Source organism: Zootoca vivipara, chromosome 6 (genome assembly GCF_963506605.1).
Source record: "Zootoca vivipara chromosome 6, rZooViv1.1, whole genome shotgun sequence".
Taxonomy (NCBI): domain Eukaryota; kingdom Metazoa; phylum Chordata; class Lepidosauria; order Squamata; family Lacertidae; genus Zootoca; species Zootoca vivipara.
Genome location: NC_083281.1, coordinates 11,300,176 through 11,318,400, shown reverse-complemented (window position 1 = coordinate 11,318,400; position 18,225 = coordinate 11,300,176). Strand labels below are relative to the sequence as shown.

Sequence of the window (18,225 nt, the reverse complement as noted above, 5' to 3'; positions counted from 1 at the left end):
CGCCCAGCCCTAACTTGGACTCGGCAAATTTAAGGAGGAGGGGAAGGCTATCAGCCTTTGCAGTTGGAGGCAGCAATGCATCTGAATCCCAGTTGCTGGAAACCGCAGGAGGGGAAAGGGCTCTTGCGCTCGCATCCAGCTTGCAGGTTTACACACTGAGGCATCTGTTTGGCCGCTGTGAGAACAGGATGTTGGTCTAGATGTGACACTGGCCTGACCCAGCAAGCAAGCTCTACTTATGTATTTGAAGTCACCAAAAAAGGAAACTCAAATTTGATTCCATTACAGCTTTAAACTGTCCAAGATGGATCTGATTATTTTACAGCGCTGCCAATATTGCTTTTAAGCCACCCACTGCTTTCCCTCCCTGCCGCCACCAAAAGACATAAATGTGACACCTTCTGGGCTTGGTGGGCGGGTGCCTTTCGCTTCCTTCACCCCGGGGTGAAGGGTTGCTGCAAGCAAGCGTCTTGGGCTGCTGCGGACAACTTCAAAAGGAGAAAGTTTTAAGGGGGGGAAAAGAGACGCCATCAGCAGTTCCACAAGGCTCATCTTTTGCAATATTCATCCTGCTCCTCACCACCTTGCTCAAACGTGCAGAATAAATTGGGGCAGGGACAGGATACTGGGTTGTGAGGCAAGGAAGGAGAAGAATCTGCAGCTAAGTGGAGCATAAGGACCCGAAGGTTGTATGCTGGAGGGCAGCCAGGAGAAGAGGGTATGCTGCCAGATACCTGCTCAGGCTATATGTGCTCTACTTAGTGCAGCTACTTGCTGCTGCTTCTCCCTCTCTCGTAATGCTAGAACTCGGGGCCGTAGGATGAAGCTGAATGTTGGAAGCAGAGCTCCCTCCGTTGGCTCTGCTGTGACAGGTCAGCTCCATCAGGCCTCCTCTCCGTATCGCCTCAGCCTCTTTATTATTACTATTAAGAGACTGGGGAAGCCAGTATAAGTTGCATTTTCAGCTGAATTTGGGGAAACCACTCGAAGCATCTGTTGTGTTGAGCTATTTAAATTGCTTTTGTTTGATGTGCTCAATGGAAACAACTAAAAGTCTGTAAATTTTGATAATAAACCTGATTTGCAGTGGGGGGGGGGGTTGAATAATTTCCATGGCAACTGTAGGAAGCAGAGCTCCCTCCATCAGATCTGCTGTGACAGGCCAGCTCCATTGGGTCTCCTCTCCCCTCAGTGGGAAAGAGAGGAAGCAGGGCTCCCTCCATCAGCTTTGCTGGAAGCCCAGCTCCATCAGGCACCTCATGCCCCTGAACTGTGCCAGCTGATCATTACAGGAACAACTCTTTAGAAACTGGTGCCCGAGTTTCTATTTTCCTCTTCCCTCCCAGTCCCTTTTCCCTTGTATGTCGTGTTTTCTTTAAGATTGTAAATCTGCAGGGAAGGACTGTTTCATTTTGACTGTATGCAAGCTGCTCTAGGAGACTTTTTGGTTGAAGAGCAGGGTAAAGTTGCTCTAACTAAATAAAACAATTAATTACATGGGGAGGTTCAGGCAAAAGGAAGGACATCTTGGCATGGTACATTTTTAAACTGTGGAATTCGTTCCCGTAAGAGGGTGTGATGGCCATCGATTCTACGACTGCTTTAGAAGAGGATTATACAAACTCACAGAGGTGGCTATCATTGGCCACTTCCACAATGGCTATATTTTACATTGTGATTTTATAACGTGAACCACCCTGAGACCTGCAGGTATAGGGCGGTATACTAATTTATTTATTCATCATCATCATCATCTAGGCCTGCTGTTAAGAGGCAGTAAATGCATCTGAATGCCAGTTTCTTGGAATTGCAGGAGGGAGGAGATCCTGCTGTATTCAAGACCTGCTTGTGGGCTTCCCTTTGTGACATCTATTTGGCCACTGGAGGGGGGAGGGCTCCTTTGGACTGACCCAGCCTAAGGGCTCTCCTGATGGTCTCCTCTTGCATAACACCTGGCTGGAGATCTTTAAAATGGCAGCAGGAAAAGGAACAAAGCTAACTAATTTGGGCCATATTGAAGAACTCACTTTCCCAGCCTTGCTCCTTGCCTAGGAAACAGAATTAGCAACATGGACAGGTGAGGAGACAAAGTTAGCTCCTGCCCCCTTGTGGCAAGGCCTCATTTCTGCACATCAATAATGCTTCCAAATATCTTTTCTTTCAGGTATAGTGGCAAAACTTGAACAGCTTACACAATAACATTAATTTTATTATTTGCACCCCACCCATTTGATTGGGATGCCCCAGCCACTCTAGGTGGTGTCCAACATATATGAAAACATAATAAAACATTAAAAAGTTTCCCGATACAGGGCTGCCTTCAGATGTCTTCTAAAGGTTATCTACTGTAGTTACTCATCTCCTTGACATCTGATGGGAGGTCAACCCACAGGGTGGGTGCCACTACCAAGAAGGCCCTCTGCCTGCACCTAGTTTGCTGTTTGGATTGAGGAGGGGGGAATACAGCAGCCCATCTCCCACTGTTGCGTTCTGTCTCTTTGCTAGTGGCTCTGTATCTGTAAAGTGATCTCCCTACTCGAGGTTTTTAAGCAGAGGTAGGCTGGCCATCTGTCATGGATACTTGAACGGAGGTTCCTGCACTGCACGGGGGTTGGACTAGATGACCCTTCCAACTCTATGATTCTATACCAAAGTGGCTTCTACAAAGGACCAAGCATGCAGAAGGCCCCAGGACCAATCCCTGACATCCCAAGGTAGGGTTGGGAAAAACTCATTACTTAAAACCCCATATAAGCCAGGCACCAGGCACAATTTGCACCTGGATATCAACCACTTGTGACCAAGTAAAGATGCATGGGTGCCAGGATGGCATCTGACATCTTCACCATCTGGAGGTGCATGCCTGGAGATCCTTGGATCTGGGCTGTTTTCACACACTAATTCTATCCGCTATATTTTGTCTGCACAATCGGAATGAATTTCAGGAACCAAAATGCTTTTTCTGTGCAGCCTGAGCAGGAGTGGTGAACAGCGTAATAGTGAATTGTTGTTGCTTGTCTTTGCTCCCCCCGCCCTGGTCAGAGTTGTGAAGAATATTCCTAAGTTATGAATGGTCTGAGTCACCATTAAGAAAATGAGGTCAGAATAGGGCAGTATATATGTAGACTGTCCCTGGATCAAGTGACTTTCCTTCTTTTAAGTTCTCAAAGCTCTTAACCTGGCTCGAGGTTGTCATCTGAACTAATGTTTAACTAAGGGGAGAGTGCTTTTGTGACCTGGTTCTGCTTGCGGGTTTTCCTGCTGCCACCTGGGTAGCCACTGTGAGGACAGGATGCAGGACTAGATGGGCCATTGGCCTGATTCCACAGGCTCTCCTTGTGTTCTTATGAGCTTCTCCAATCCTGCTGAAGGCCATCAGTTCCTCCCCCCCCCCCAAATAGCCAAGGGAGATCACCCACCCACTTTTGCCACCTTCCTTACCTCCCAGAGGTAGATGCTTTCGGCGATACCCGCCAAGATGTAGAGACCGTTGGGAGCTGCAGCCAAGCAAGACACCAAGCCTGGGCAGATTATCTTCTGCTGGAGCTGATCCTAGGGACAAATAGGGGCAGGGGAGGGAAAGAGTATTATTTATTTGTTACTTATTAAAATATTTCTGTACTGCCCCACACATCAATCTCTGGGCAGTGTAACACAATAAAAAAACCCACACACCCTAATACCACAATAAAAACATGAGAAGATTCAGGACAGATAAAAGAAAGTACCAGTACTTCAATGCAGCACAGAGTTAAACTGTGGAACTCACTCCCACAGGAGGGTGGGATAGCCACCAACTTGGGTGTTTTTTTGTTTTGTTTAATGCTTATTTCCATGCTTATTACACACACACACACACACACACACACACACACACACAAACAAACAATACCGAAAAGGGGTACAACTTAAGAGAGGGGAGGGAAAAGGAAAGAAAGTAAAATTTATACAATCTGTTAATAAGATAAAAATCATGACATAAATCTGTGATTGAAATTTCATGTTACAATAAAAATAAAAATCTCATTATCTTTTATACCCAACCTCCCATTTATTCCTTAATTCTTTTACATGAATTTAATGCCATATCAAAATACTATTTTTATATTAATATTTTCACAATTTATAAATGTTTATATTTATATGGGCAATTAATAAAAAAACTGCTGGGATCACTCAAAAGCTGCTACAGATTTTAACATGGTATAATTTTGTTAAAGGTGTGTTCTGAAGGCCTCCCATTTTGATACAAATTCAATTCTCGGTTTATTGTTTATTTTTTCAGCTAGACTATCTAATTCAGCATATTCAGTCAATTTTTGTATCCAGTCTTGTCTAGAAGGAATTATGTCGCTCTTCCACCTCTCGCTGCCACTGTTGCCTTCCAAAAAAAAAAATCTTTATTTTTTTTTAGGAATATCTGAATCAGTAATGCCCAACAAATATGCCTCTGATTTCCTAATAAATGAGATTGTTAACATTTTTTCTAGTTCAAAGTGGATTTTCTCCCAAAATTTCTTTATTTTGCTACATTGCCACCATGTATGGTACAGTGAGCCTGTTGGGTCTCCACATCTCCAAAATTACTTTTGGCTCCTTTGTACATTTTGGCTAATTTCCATGGAGTTAAATACCACCGGTGTTGCATTTTTAACAATTTTTCCTTTATGGCATAGCATGTAGTAAATTTCCAACTATTCTTCCACAGGTTTTCCCGTTGGGACATTGTTATAGCATACCCAAAGTCTTGAGACCCCTTTATCATAGCTGTAACTTCCTCTGCCTCGACTTCCCAGTTGAGGAGGAGGAGGTATAACTTGGGTGGTTTTCAGGGACAAATAAACAAATTCATGGTGGAGAGGTCTATCAATGGCTATTCACTGTGATGATATGCTCTGCCTCCACAGTCAGGGGCAGCAATGACTCTGAAAACCAGTTACTGGAAACCACGGGTGGGGATAGGGCTCGTGCTCAAGTCCTACTTCATAAGATCACAGAACTGTAGAGTTTGAAGGGACCCCGAGGATTCTCTAGCCCAACCCCTGGCAATGCAAGAATATGCAGCTGCCCCATTGAACCTGCAACCTTGGCGTTATCAGCACCATGCTCTAACCAACTGAGCTATCCAGTTGGACTTTCTTGTTTTCCACAGGCATCTGCTTGGATACAGTGAGAATGCTGGATAAGATGGGTCATTGGCCTAATTCACTAGGCTTCTTATGTCAGTGAGTAGATTCATCATTAATTTTTTTTTAAAAAAACCATATTGGAATAGAAAGCTGATCAGATGGTGAAAATGGAGTATCCACATGTGGATAGCTCAGTCAGTAGAGCATGGGGCTCTTAATCTCAGGGTCGTGGGTTTGAGCTCCATGTTGGGCAAGAGATTCTTCCATTGCAGTGGGTTTGACTAGGTGACCCTCGTGGTCCCTTCCAACTTTACAAATCTAGGATTATATCCTACATAGTAGAGCAGGGGCCTGCAAAATGTGGTCCACAAGCTTCATTTGGATGGTCTGCAGCGTTTCTGACAAGACTTGATCTGGTGGAAGTCTCTTGCGTTGTCTGGGGGAGATACTTCTCCCTACGTGCTCTGCTCCCCAGTGTGGGGCTGCATAATACATGTTAGTTTACTACAGAGCAGATGCCACTCTTAAAACAACCTAGATCTCAGTTTGATTGCTGAAATAAGATGCCTTTGTGTGCACCCCCAGTCGGGAGTTTAAGCTACTGGGAGATGTGGCTGTACACTTCTTTTTTTAAAGTGAGTTGGGATTTCAGTTCTAATCCATTACAGTATTTGGGAAAATGCTTAAAAAGTCTGGCAGAGCACAGTTGAGAGAGGAGGCGGCTTAAGACGATAAGAGGGCTGGGAAGAAAGCAAATGAACTGCGTTGTAGCAGAGAGGGATATCAAGCTATCCAAGACGGAAGGGCTAGAGAGGAACTGCAACCCAGACAGGCATAATAGGATTGGCTTCAGGGTGGATTTGATTTAAATCAATCTGATTTAAATCACGATTTAAATCACTAGTCAGTAAGGCTTGATTTAAATCATAGTTTTCTACATAAAGACTAATTCTTGCTGGTATAACTTTAATATGCAAGTAGATGAAGATTTTTAGAATAACAACTTTTCATATTAGTTTTTTATCCCCAGTTTAATGGGTTATTCATATTTGGACAACTTTACTGTTGTACTTAGGAAGGAGAAAAATAATTATTACCTTAATAATAACAATTTAAATAGATGTATTCAACTGAAACAATAACATTACAGCATATGTTATTTGCTTAAACAAACATCCATGTTTGTTAACTAATTTGGCTAAACAAAAACAATATATATATATATATTAAGAAACTTAGACTGTCAGCCCAGCCTACACATGAAAAACTTAAATACTGTCCACTCCAAACAATCAGAAAAATATTGTTTCTATTCTATTCACTGAACTTCTTGAAACTTAGCACTGAAAGGGTTGTTTCTGTATTCATAGGTTTGTAGAACAATAGGATTAAGGTCTTTTTCTCAACTCTGTTCATGTTATAACATTTTTGCTGTGAAGAAGAGGCATGTGATCTCTGTTGAGACAAATTCAGTTTTGAGAACTGCAAAAGTAAACCAAGCATCTGTGATAATATCTTGTAGGCAGAGAAACTGCCCAATAATCTTACAAAAACCTCTGGAAGAGCATGGCATTGTGAATGGACTAATGGAATTTATTTACCCCAAAAAATAAACATATACAACCTTATTCTACATAATAAAAAAACTATTCTTTATTTCATGATGGAATAACCTTTGGATGGTAATATATTTTCCTCAAAAAGCATTTTATTTAAAAAAATCCAATTTAAATCAAAAAAATCGATTTAAATCAAAAAAATCTGATTTAAATCAAAAAAATCCGATTTTTTTGATTTTTTTTAAAAAAATCATTGATTTTTATCCACCCTGATTGGCTTTCATCTTTCATCTGGAGTGACATAATGTCAGTGGAAAGACGGCTGGGAATTCTGCAGCAGCTAGAGTGAAAGATTACCCTGTTCTGAGGGTCTAACGGTTTATTTAAAGCCCTGGCACACAGCAGAAACCACAGCCAAGCTATGCTCTGTGTTACTTCTTCATGCAGATTGCAATTAACTTGGGTGGCTTTAAAAGAAGACTGAGCAAACTGGCACCAGCCAGAATGGCCAATCTCTGCTTCCCTGGCCGGAGGCAGTAATGCTTCTGAATACCAGCTGCTGTAAACCACAGGAGGGGAGAGCGGCTGCTCTTGCACTTGGGTCCAGCTTTCAGGCTTCCCATTGGGGCATCTGGTTGGCCACTGTGAGACCAGGATGATGGACTAGCTGGACCCCCCCTTTGGCCCGATCTGGCAGGCTCTTCTTACATTCTCTCTCAGCTCCCCACCACCTGCAATGCTGGGTTAACAGTACAGGGCTACCTTGCAGGGTTGTTGTAAGCCTTATAATGCAACACGCGCAAAGCCCAGGATAAACACACTGTATCATTATCAAAAGTTTTCTCTTCTGGTCTATTTATTATGAGGAGGGGGTGATGTTTTTGAAGGGTGCTGGTCTCCCACAGCTTTTCAGACTGTTGTGGAGGAGAGCCTTGTTTCCTCGCCCAGAATGTATTGGAGTACAACTCACAGCATCCCTGAACATGGGCCATGCTGGATACTGGAGCAGGTGAGAGCTGGAGGTCCAAAAAGCAGCTGGCTATTGGCCAGTTGCAATCAAGTGAAGGAGGTGCTGGACATCTCCTCCATCTGGGGATCGTTGTATCGGGACTGTTTTCACACACTAATACCCCATCCTGTCAAATTCTATCCCAGGGTGGATTTGATTTAAATCAAACTGATTTAAATCATGATTTAAATCACGATTTAAATCACTAGTCAGTAAGGCTTGATTTAAATCATAGTCGATTTAAATCACATGAAAAACTTAAATACTGTCCACTCCAAACAATCAGAAAAATATTGTTTCTATTCTATTCACTGAACTTCTTGAAACTTAGTACTGAAGGGGTTGTTTCTGTATTCATAGGTTTGTAGAACAATAGGATTAAGGTCTTTTTCTCAACTCTGTTCATGTTATAACATTTTTGCTGTGAAGAAGAGGCATGTGATCTCTGTTGAGTCAAATTCAGTTTTGAGAACTGCAAAAGTAAACCAAGCATCTGTGATAATATCTTGTAGGCAGAGAATCTGCCCAATAATCTTACAAAAACCTCTGGAAGAGCATGACATTGTGAATGGATTAATGGCATTTATTTACCCCCAAAAATAAACATATACAACCTTATTCTACATAATTAAAAAACTAATCTTTATTTCATGATGGAATAACCTTTGGATGGTAATATATTTTCCTCAAAAAGCATTTTATTTTTTAAAAAAAATCAGATTTAAATCAAAAAAATCGATTTAAATCAAAAAAATCCGATTTAAATCAAAAAAATCCGATTTTTTTGATTTTTTTAAAAAAATCATTGATTTTTATCCACCCTGTTCTATCCGTTATATTTTATCTGCACAGTAAGAGTGAATTTCAGGAACCAAAATGTGTTTTCAGTGCCGCCTGAGCAGGAGCATTGTTATAGTGAGTGGTTGTCACTTGTCAGTTCCCCCACTGCCCTGCTCAGAGTTGGGAAGAATATTCCTACGTCATGAATGGTCCATGTCACTATTAAGAAAAAGAGGTCGGAAAAGGTCAATATATACGTAGACTGTCCTTGGGTCAAGTGACTTTTCTTCTTCACGTTCTCAAACTCTTAACCTGGCTCAAGAGGTTGTCCTCTGAACTAGCCAGATGTTTTAACTGAGAATCCATCACAGTCAGTCCATCCTTTGGAAAACAAGACTCAGTCTAGAGCAGGGGTGCCCATACTTTTTTCAAAGAGTGCCAGATTTGATGAAGTGAACATGCTTGAGGGCCGACCAAAGATGCTGAGCTTTTTAAAGGATTTCACCCCAGGACATATACTGCCACGGGGGCCGGATTAAATCGACCTGCGGGCCGGATTAGCCCCCCCCCACAGACTTTGGACATGCCTGGTCTAGAGGGAATGGGGGGGGAGGCGTGTCATGTCTTGAGGTGGGGTTTCCATGGGAACCCCATGGAGGGGGAGGGTCACTCCCAGGGGTGGGGCTTATTGAGGATGCTCGCGCATGCGCAGACCCTTCCCCCCGCGTTCCTACCTTCCTCTGGAGCTCCCAGGCGCCCACACAGGCCTTGCCCAGCTGCGCCCCGAGAAGGTGCTCCCCGCCCAGAAGCGCCATCCCGCGAGCCGCGCAGCTAAACCCGCGGTAGCCGGCCACCGACGCCCCGGAGCCCACTTCCCACACCGAGCAGCCGCCTCCGGACGACGAGGCCGCCTCAGCCGCCGACACCAGCGCCACCTCCACGGGTCCGCCGGCAGCCGACATCTTGGGCCGTCACGCCTCCTCCCTGTGCGCATGCGCGTCTGCAGGAGGGAGGAGGGCGCGCGAGGGAAACTTCGCCTACTAAAGACGCCTCCTCCTGCTCCAGGCCCCGCCCCTTGATTGCCGGAAGTGACAGACAAAACATTAGAGGCGGAGAACCGTAGAGTTTGCCATTAGGACTACAGCTCCCAGAAACCCTCAGCCCCCAATGGTCAGGGATGGGAGCTGTATAGCGTTTCCCAACCTTGGGCCCCAAGCTCTTTTTTGGACAACATCTCCCCTCATTGCTAGCTACCAGGGGATGATGGGAATTGTGGTCTGAAAGCAGCTGGAGACCCCTGGCCTAATGGATCTGGGTGGGTCTCTAGAACTCCCTCTTGAGATCAACCAGGCGCCTTCACAAAATCATAAAATTTGAACGGACCTCCCACATTATTTTGCCTGAGTTTTTATTAATAAAAATGCTATCATCGTCATGATTATGGCAGTATACAGTAGTATTTCATATTAAGCATGTGAATATGCGTACAATTGTTTTTTAAGCATCAAGTGGCACTTCCACAAGCCTCTTCTAGTTCTTGGAAGGATGCCATTAATTCCTAAAAGGGGGGTCTTGAAGCTGTTGGTTGAACTCCCAGCTCAGCTCCAACAGCCAGCACCGTCAGTGGTCAGATATGATTATTTCTGGAAGCCCAGTATCATCTGAAAGACCACATGTCTCCTTGTTGTTGTTGTTTAGTTGTTTAGTCGTGTCCGATGGACCATAGCACGCCAGGCACTCCTGTCTTGCACTGCCTCCCGCAGTTTGGTCAAACTCATGTTCGTAGCTTCGAGAACACTGTCCAACCATCTTGTCCTCTGTCGTCCCCTTCTCCTAGTGCCCTCAATCTTTCCCAACATCGGGGTCTTTTCCAAGGATTCTTCTCTTCTCATGAGGTGGCCAAAGTATTGGAGCCTCAGCTTCAGGATCTGTCCTTCCAGTGAGCACTCAGGGCTGATTTCCTTAAGAATGGATAGGTTTGATCTTCTTGCAGTCCATGGGACTCTCAAGAGTCTCCTCCAGCACCATAATTCAAAAGCATCAATTCTTCGGCGATCAGCCTTCTTTATGGTCCAGCTCTCACTTCCATACATCACTACTGGGAAAACCATAGCTTTAACTATACGGACCTTTGTAGGCATGTCTCCTATCCTTGCTCTAAGAAGTAGGATTCCCTTATTGCATGTGAGAGATTGAGGGATGCCTCTATTTAGAGATGAGGAATGGTGAAAGCTGGTATCCCTCCAGATATCATCGAAGGAATGCCTGTGTTTTCTCAGGAGGGAATGCCTCTCTCTTCTCAGACCAGGGATGGGGAACTTGCAGCCCATTCCCAATATTGTTGGAAATCAAATTCCCACAAGCAACAGCCAGCACAGCCAGGGGGTCACAAATTCTTCATCCCTGTGCTAAAACCATATTATTGTGGTGATCTTGTAGTTTTCTGTCTCAAGAGGCAATGGAGTGCGCCTCTGGGGGCAAAGTCAAATCGTGTGAGCAGCACCGAAGTGACCTCCCTGGTTGAAAAAGGCTTCCTTGCCCCATGAAAGCCAATCAATAAAAACAACAAATACAGCTCACAAACACCAGATCTATCAATTAATGCAACTCTTTTATTGGTTATTACCTCATTAATCTCTGTAAACTCGTAGCAGTACAAAAATATTATTCTTTGAATTACAATGCATTTCAGGAGTTTTTATTATTATTTACGGCGGAGGAAGGAAGCAGCTTGCCCCAACCTTTACTCAACAAATCTAGCAATTACCCGAGTTCCGGCGAAGGGAACCATAATACAGACCATTTTATGTGTGGGATAGGCGCTTAAAAACTGAACACTAGAGACACAGACACTTGTCAGAAAAAACGGTAACTGAAGGTGTCATGGAAGTGGGGGACAGGGATCAGGGTTAAACCCAACAAAATTCTACTCAAGAGTAGACCAACTGAAATCAATGGATGAGACTACTGATTTCAGTGGGTCAGTGCTGAGTAGGCCGAATGTTGAGCACAACCCAATACTGGGATGCAACTGAACACTTAGGGTAGCTCAACAGCTTTTAACTTTTCTGCCCTCTTCTAAATTTGTTCTTGAGATTCCCCCCAACCCAGTCGATTTGGGGGGCAGGCAGGCAATTAAGAGATGGTGGGGAAGTTTCGCTAGACAGGTAAAAGCTGTTGTGCTGGCGTTAACTGTTTGCATTGGATACCTCTAGGGAAAAGTACCTAACAGGATGGTTATAACAGATGTTAAGAAGGGGGTGGAAGCAGTGGGCAACCTCTGCTTAAGATGGGCAACACTTAGTGGGCTAGGAGAGCTGAAACTAATGCCAATATATTTTGTCCCTGGTAACCAACACGCCCCTTGGGCTTCGGATGGAACATGGGTAGACAAGTCTGAAAACCCTTGGACACAAATTTTCATACCCTCTAGCAGCTATGGTGACTCATTGACCAGAAGAAATGTAATCAGTGTCAACTCTGGAAGTATACACTCAATTCTGACCAAACTAAGCGTCCTGATGTATATTTTGCTCCAGGGGGCTTTGTTTGGTCGGAATGGTGTCTACACTTCTAGAGTTAAATGCTAAAGACATTACTTCTGGTCAATGAACCACCGTATCAGTTATAAATCTGAAATCCAAGGGGCGCTTTCATTGCCAGGCGCAAAAAAATAAAAATAAAAATCCAGCTCTTCTTCGCCACTAGCAAGGCAAGCACATATACTCTCTTGTGTCAGATATAAGGTGCATCATTGGACGATGGGAAAAGTAGAGCAGAAAGAGACATACTTTTAAAGGGGAGTTAAGAGGAAGCTGCAATGGAGGCTGCTGTGTTCTCCAACCCTCGCTGAGTCAGCAAGAGAACCAGGAGAGGGGAGCAGATCTGCACTTCTTTGGAACAGGGCACGACGCAGCTAACACCACAGGCCCATGCATGGACGGACTGTGTGCAGGAAAACACGGCTCAAGGAATGGGGAGTGTCGTCCCGAGTGGTGGAGGAACTGATCTCCGCTATCGACACTCGTGCCCTGCAAAATGGAATAGGGCAGGCATCCCCAAACTTCAGCCCTCCAGATGTTTTGGACTACAATTCCCATCTTCCCCGACCACTGGTCCTGTTAGCTAGGGATCATGGGAGTTGTAGGCAAAAATATCATCTGGAGGGCCGCAGTCTGGGGATTCCTGGAATAGGGGATGAACCCCAAATCATTTATTCTCACTAGAAACGCTACCACCACCACCACTGTAAAAAATGTCCTTGCGTGGATTCAGGGTATACAGCCAGTGCAGAGGACTGCACTGAAGAAAGCTCCTCTTGGGGCAGACCCCTTGAAATTCATGGCCCCACGTTCATGCTGATTCATTTCAAGCAGTTCTCCTCCGAAGAGTTTGGATAGAACCAAGTGCTTCTTGCATGTTATTCTGTTTACGGGGTAGCAAATGAACCAGCCGACAGCCGTTGCAGGGAGGCACAGCTGATGTACGGCTGGCCACTTCCCCGAAATCTGCAAATTTGGGGTTGATAGCATCCCTGTTAAGAGAATAATCCCTTGAGCGCATGAGAGTTCGTGTGTGTCTTAAGCATGGTTATACCGTTGGCTGAGAGGCTGAAGGTAGCCCTCAGTGAACACACCCAATCGTGCAATTGGGCAGACACACACCCCGGCGCAGTGTGTTTCCCACCCCACAAAAATGTGAACTAGCCGCTCACCGTTTTGCATATTTGGCATAAAAATCACAGATCAGCACCGCGGGGGAAGACGGCAGTTCATGCAAGAAAAGCCACTTTTGCCCAGGCTCGCCCCTCTCTCCCCAACGCAAAGAAACAGCTGGCCAAGACAACACAGAAAATACAGGTTGGTTGTTTTGTTTTTTAAAAAGAAGGGGGTCGCCAGTTTGCAAGTCCAGAAGCAAGCAGGGGTCGAGACGGCGCATCAGTTTGCCCCATGCGAGAGCTTCACTGCAGAGACTAGTCCGTCTCGTTGTCGTCATCTGTGATGCTCTGCCCATTCACTGCCGGCGAGTCGTAAGGCCCCTGGGAGAGGTCCTCAAAGTCGTGGCTGGTGGCAGGGGAGATGATGTCCGGGCTGGTGTCGCAGGATTCCGTGCTCTGCTCTGAGGTAGCAATGGTGGTGGCGGTGCTTTTGGGGATCGGGTCAAAGTCGTCGTCTTCCAGGATGGGAGATTCGTGGATATCTAGGGATCAGAACGATAATAAGGCAGACTGACAGATGCGACTGGCTAGAAAGCACATGCCACCTTTGCCAACAGAAGGAAGCATTAGGCATGTTATGTGGAAGGCAGAAAGGTGGTCTAGCCAATGGGACCATTGTGAGGACTATTACGGTTAATGCAGGTGAAAAGGGTTTTGAGTGCACAGGAAAATAATCGTCGCTGGACTTGGGGTTTTGAAACATTGTGCAAAGTGAACTTTTAGGAGAGGCTTACAAGAGTTTAAAAGACAATAAAACATGCTGTGTCCAGTTATGGGCACCACAAATTAACAAGGATATTGACAAGCTGGAAGGTGTGCAGAGGAGGGCGACCAAGATGATTAGGGGTCTGGAAACCAAGCTGGGTGTGTTTAGCCTGGAAAAGAGGAGACTGAGAAGAGATATGATAGCCACCTTCAAATATCTTAAGGGCTGCCACATGGAAGAAGCTTGCTTTCTCCTGCTCTGGAGGGTAGGACTCGAACCCATGGCTTCAAGTTACAACAAAGGAGATTCTGAAAAAACTTTCTGACAGTAAGAGCCGTTCAACAGTGGAATGGTCTCCCTCAGGAGGTGGTGGACTCTCCTTCCTTTGAGGTTTGTAACCAGAGGCTGGGTGGCCACCTGTCATGGATGCTTTAGCTGAGATTCCTGCATTGGACTACATGACCCCATGGATCCCTTCCAATTCTACAATTCTAAGATTCTATACGTCTACCTTACACTTGTTTACGCAGCATTGCATTTGATGTTTTACTGCTCATTCAGACAGCCTGGAGAGCAAAATGTACAGTATTTCCTAGGAAATATGACTAGTTGGTTTTGTTTTAAGGAAATGGCTTTTAAAAAGTGCTGTGCTGCTTTTACAATATGTACTTTAAAAGGTCTGTTTCTATAGTGTTTATAGTTTAACTTCTATGCTTTTTTAACCTTCTGCATTTGTGTCACTGGTGTAAGCTGCCTTGTCTCACTCTGGGGAAAAGATGGGATAGAAGTATGATGATAATTGACAATAATAATACTCACTACTAAATGCCTCTGGATACTGTTTCGCGAGCTTCCCTTTCAGCGTCCTGTATGAGACATAAACATGGTAATCAGGTATTATTTAGCTAGGATTCCTCTATTGTATGGGGTTGGACTAGACGAGCCTTTGGGTGCCTTCCAACTCCACAATTCTATGGTTCTTTGAGCATATCCTTAATGCCACAAAAGTAGAATAAAATGAACAGCCGAAAAGACAAGGGTGTGTGTGTGTCAGAATTATTTCCAGACCTTCCCCCTCTCTGTTTTATCCCCCCAAAAGCCTGTAGGTTCAGCTGAAAGACAGGCTGCCCAGTGATCCTTGTGGCCGAGGCAGGATCTGAATCCTGATCTCCCACATCTTACAGTCTGACACCAGGGGGGGCTAACCTGTAAACCTGCAGATGTTACTGAGCCACACCTCCAATCACCCATAGGTGCTGCAGCCAATAGCAAGGAATGATGGGAGTTGTAGTTTAGTAAGATCTGGAAGGCCGCAGATTCTAAACAGCAGCATCGCCTGCTCCATGGACAAGACGGGAATAATGCCCTAGTGGTCAGCCAGCCTCACCTGATTCTCCGGAAGATGCTGTCTAGATCTTTCTTCATCTCCACTAAAGTCCGGGTGTGGTGCAGGAACTGCTCACTCATCTGTTGCATGCGGACGCCAGACAGGTTATTGAAGTTGAGCAGCATCTCATTGGTTTTCTCAAATCGGTCCAGCCTGGGCAACAAAGGCAAGCTGTTGGCTTGGGTTGGCTCAAGCGGCAGGTTTAAGATTACCAGGATTAAGGGATGTTTTGGGAGCTGCAGGCAAGCATGAAGAACGTGCAGTGTTCTAGACTTACCAAGTTTTGGGAGAAAGTGCTGGATTGTATAAGCGACTGCAGAAAAAGTTAAATCTTTCAGCAGAGAATATTCTTTGGAATTATGTACTTATTGTATTGAAATGGGATTCTACCCACCCTAATGGTGCCCAAGAGACTGATACTGATGAACTGGAAGAATAAATATATGATAACCTTTAATCAATGGATCGACAATATGACAACACTCGCTACTTACGAACGGACTGCTTATGGATGCAGACTTTTAGGATAAAATGACAACATTTGGAATGAGTTTGTACAGAATGTAGCAGGCTATTAACATCTATATAGGTATTAGGATGATAACACTATCAATTTATGTATGGGAGTACTGTACATTACTTTGCATTTTTGTATTTTCTTTCTTTCTTTATTATATGAATCTTTGTTTCCCACCCCACACACTTCCTTCTTTTTTCCTTTGTATCTTTATAATTGTAATTTATAATAATAATAATTTATAATATTTATATTTTAACATTTATTTCTATTTTATTTTATTTTAATTGCTAATTATTTCAATAAAAAATATTAATGGAAAAACTTAATAATAATAAAAAGCATGAAGAACGTAAGGGGAGCCAGGCCAAAGGGGGCCCACTGAGCCCAGCCCAGTGGCCAACAGATGTCCCAAACGGGAAGCCTGCAATCAGGACCTGAGGGCAAAAGCAACTCTCCCCACTCACAATTGCCAGCAAATGCATTCCAGGGGCATTTACTGTCGTTGGAGGGAGAGCACAGCCAGAGTGACTGGTAGTCCCTGGTGGCCTTATCCTCCTTCAGTTTGGACCAATCCTCTTTATAAGCCTTCCAAATAGGTGGCCACCACTGCCTCCTGTGGGAGTGACTTCCAAAGTTCAGTGCTCCTCTCCAGTGAATGCTGAGAGCCATGGAAGGGTAAGGCAAGAAGATGGAGACACGGTGCAGGAATTTTGAAGGAGAGCATCCTACCCACCATGTTTTTAGCTTGGAAAAGGAGAAAGAAGGTGAAAGAAGTGGGAATGTTTAGCCTGGAAAAGAGGAGACCAAGAGGAGATACAACAGCCACTTCAAATACTGTATCTGAAGGGCTGTCACATGGAAGATGGAGCAAGCTTTTATTCTACTGCTCAAGAGAGTGAGGAACGAACTCCCTTGCAAGGTGGTGAACTTGTCTTCTTTGGAGGTTTTCAAACAGAGGTTCCTGTCCAGGCTACTTTAGCTGTGATCCCTGCATTGCAAGGGGTTAGATTAGATGACCCTTGGGGGCCCCTTCCAACTCTACAATTCTATGAGTCTATGAAGAGAAAGAAACACTATCAAGGTGGTTAAGTCCAGCGCTGCAAAATAAAAACAGGGGCCACTCACATGTTCTTTTGAGCCAGGATGATGGCGTTCACATCCTCCGAGTTGACCATACCAAGGACCCGGCTGCAGAAGACGGCTGAGGCCGTGGGCTCCATCTTAATGTGGGGCTTGTACCTGAGGAAGAGAAGGAAGAGGTCAGGTTGGAAAGAAGGAAGAGGGAGAACTCCCTTTGCCAACATTGGGGAAGTGCTTCAGGGAAGCCACGAGGATCTAGCAGGCAAGGAACAGATCAGAAGAGCATCTGTGTGAGAGGAGGCAGGCGCTAATCTACAAGGAATGGGGATGTTATCTCAAGTAAGTGAGCCAAGCTGTGAGCAGCAGCAAAAGAGACCAAGCAGCCCTGGCCTTCCTGGGTGGCAAGATCAAAAAAGGACTTGTAAACTGTCTTTTTCCTTGTTGAAAAATAAGCAAGCCCCTTCCCCACAAATAAAAGTCCCTTGTTATCTGAGAAGCACTTTTGCCACACTAGGCAAAGCCCCTTCCCCATAACAGGAGTACCCCTACCAAGTAAGCTTTCCAACTGACCTAATCCTCGTTCAAAGCCCCTGCAACGTGACCCTGCCAAGTAACAGACAAGCCCCGCCCACTCCAACCAGAAGGTCCCTCCCAGACAACAGACAAAACCACGCCCACTGATGAAGAAGGCCCCGCCCACAAGCTCCCAACTGCAAAGCCCCGCCGACCAAAGACCCCGCCCACAAGCTCCTCCCCAATAAGCCCTACCCATTGAAAACAGAAGGCCCCGCCCACCACAAACCTCCAATAGCAGAGAAGGTCCCACCCACCAAAGGCTCCACCCACCTAATGCAGAAGGCCCCGCCCACAAGGCTCTCCCCAGCTTAGTTCCCCGCCCCCGCACAAGAACAGCTCCTGCCCACGGGAAGCGAAGGTGTCCCCCCCTCCCGGGAGGCGCCACCCCCGGCCTACCTGAGCGGGCCTCGCCAGTTCAGGGCTCACATGCCCGTGGCTCGAGCGGGGGAGCCCCAGCGGGGAGGGGGAGGCTGAGCGCGAGTCGAGGCGCGGTAGGCCCCTCGTTCAGTGTAGTCGCTGCCCCCGCCGAGGGCCGCCTCCTGTCCTGGACTGGCGCGCGCTCGGAGCCCAGCTAGCTCGGCCGCTCGCTCACTTCCGGGTTGGGGCGTGGCCCCACGCACGGCGCGACCTCGGCGTCCCCTTGCGCGGCGTGCGTGCGTATGGAACCCGGCACGTTTCCATGGAAACGCGGGACCTACTTCCGCGCCTAGCCCAGCTCGACTCGTCCTCTGTCTCGATTGGGGAACTCCTCTGGCCACGCCC

The 18,225-nt window shown here is 45.6% G+C and overlaps 2 protein-coding genes across 2 annotated transcripts in view; both read right to left on the bottom strand.

Annotated features, from left to right (window-relative positions):
- The window catches only part of WDR18 (WD repeat domain 18), a 40,521-nt gene extending 31,037 nt beyond the window's left edge, over window positions 1-9,484 (bottom strand). The window contains exons 1-2 of the mRNA XM_035118966.2: window positions 9,212-9,484; window positions 3,442-3,552 (exon numbers count right to left, since the gene is read on the bottom strand). Of these exons, the coding sequence (XP_034974857.1) occupies window positions 3,442-3,552; window positions 9,212-9,439 (339 nt within the window). The 5' untranslated portion in view covers window positions 9,440-9,484. The remainder of the gene's footprint in view (window positions 1-3,441; window positions 3,553-9,211) is intronic.
- Window positions 9,485-11,066: 1,582 nt separating this feature from the next.
- Window positions 11,067-18,092, bottom strand: KXD1 (KxDL motif containing 1). The gene is made up of 5 exons (XM_035120863.2): window positions 17,860-18,092; window positions 16,933-17,046; window positions 15,288-15,440; window positions 14,720-14,766; window positions 11,067-13,676 (listed from the first exon to the last, which is right to left on the bottom strand). Exons 2-5 carry the CDS (start codon window positions 17,025-17,027, stop codon window positions 13,450-13,452), a joined length of 522 nt encoding a protein of 173 aa, XP_034976754.1. The 5' UTR covers window positions 17,028-17,046; window positions 17,860-18,092; the 3' UTR covers window positions 11,067-13,449.
- Window positions 18,093-18,225: the final 133 nt, after the last annotated feature.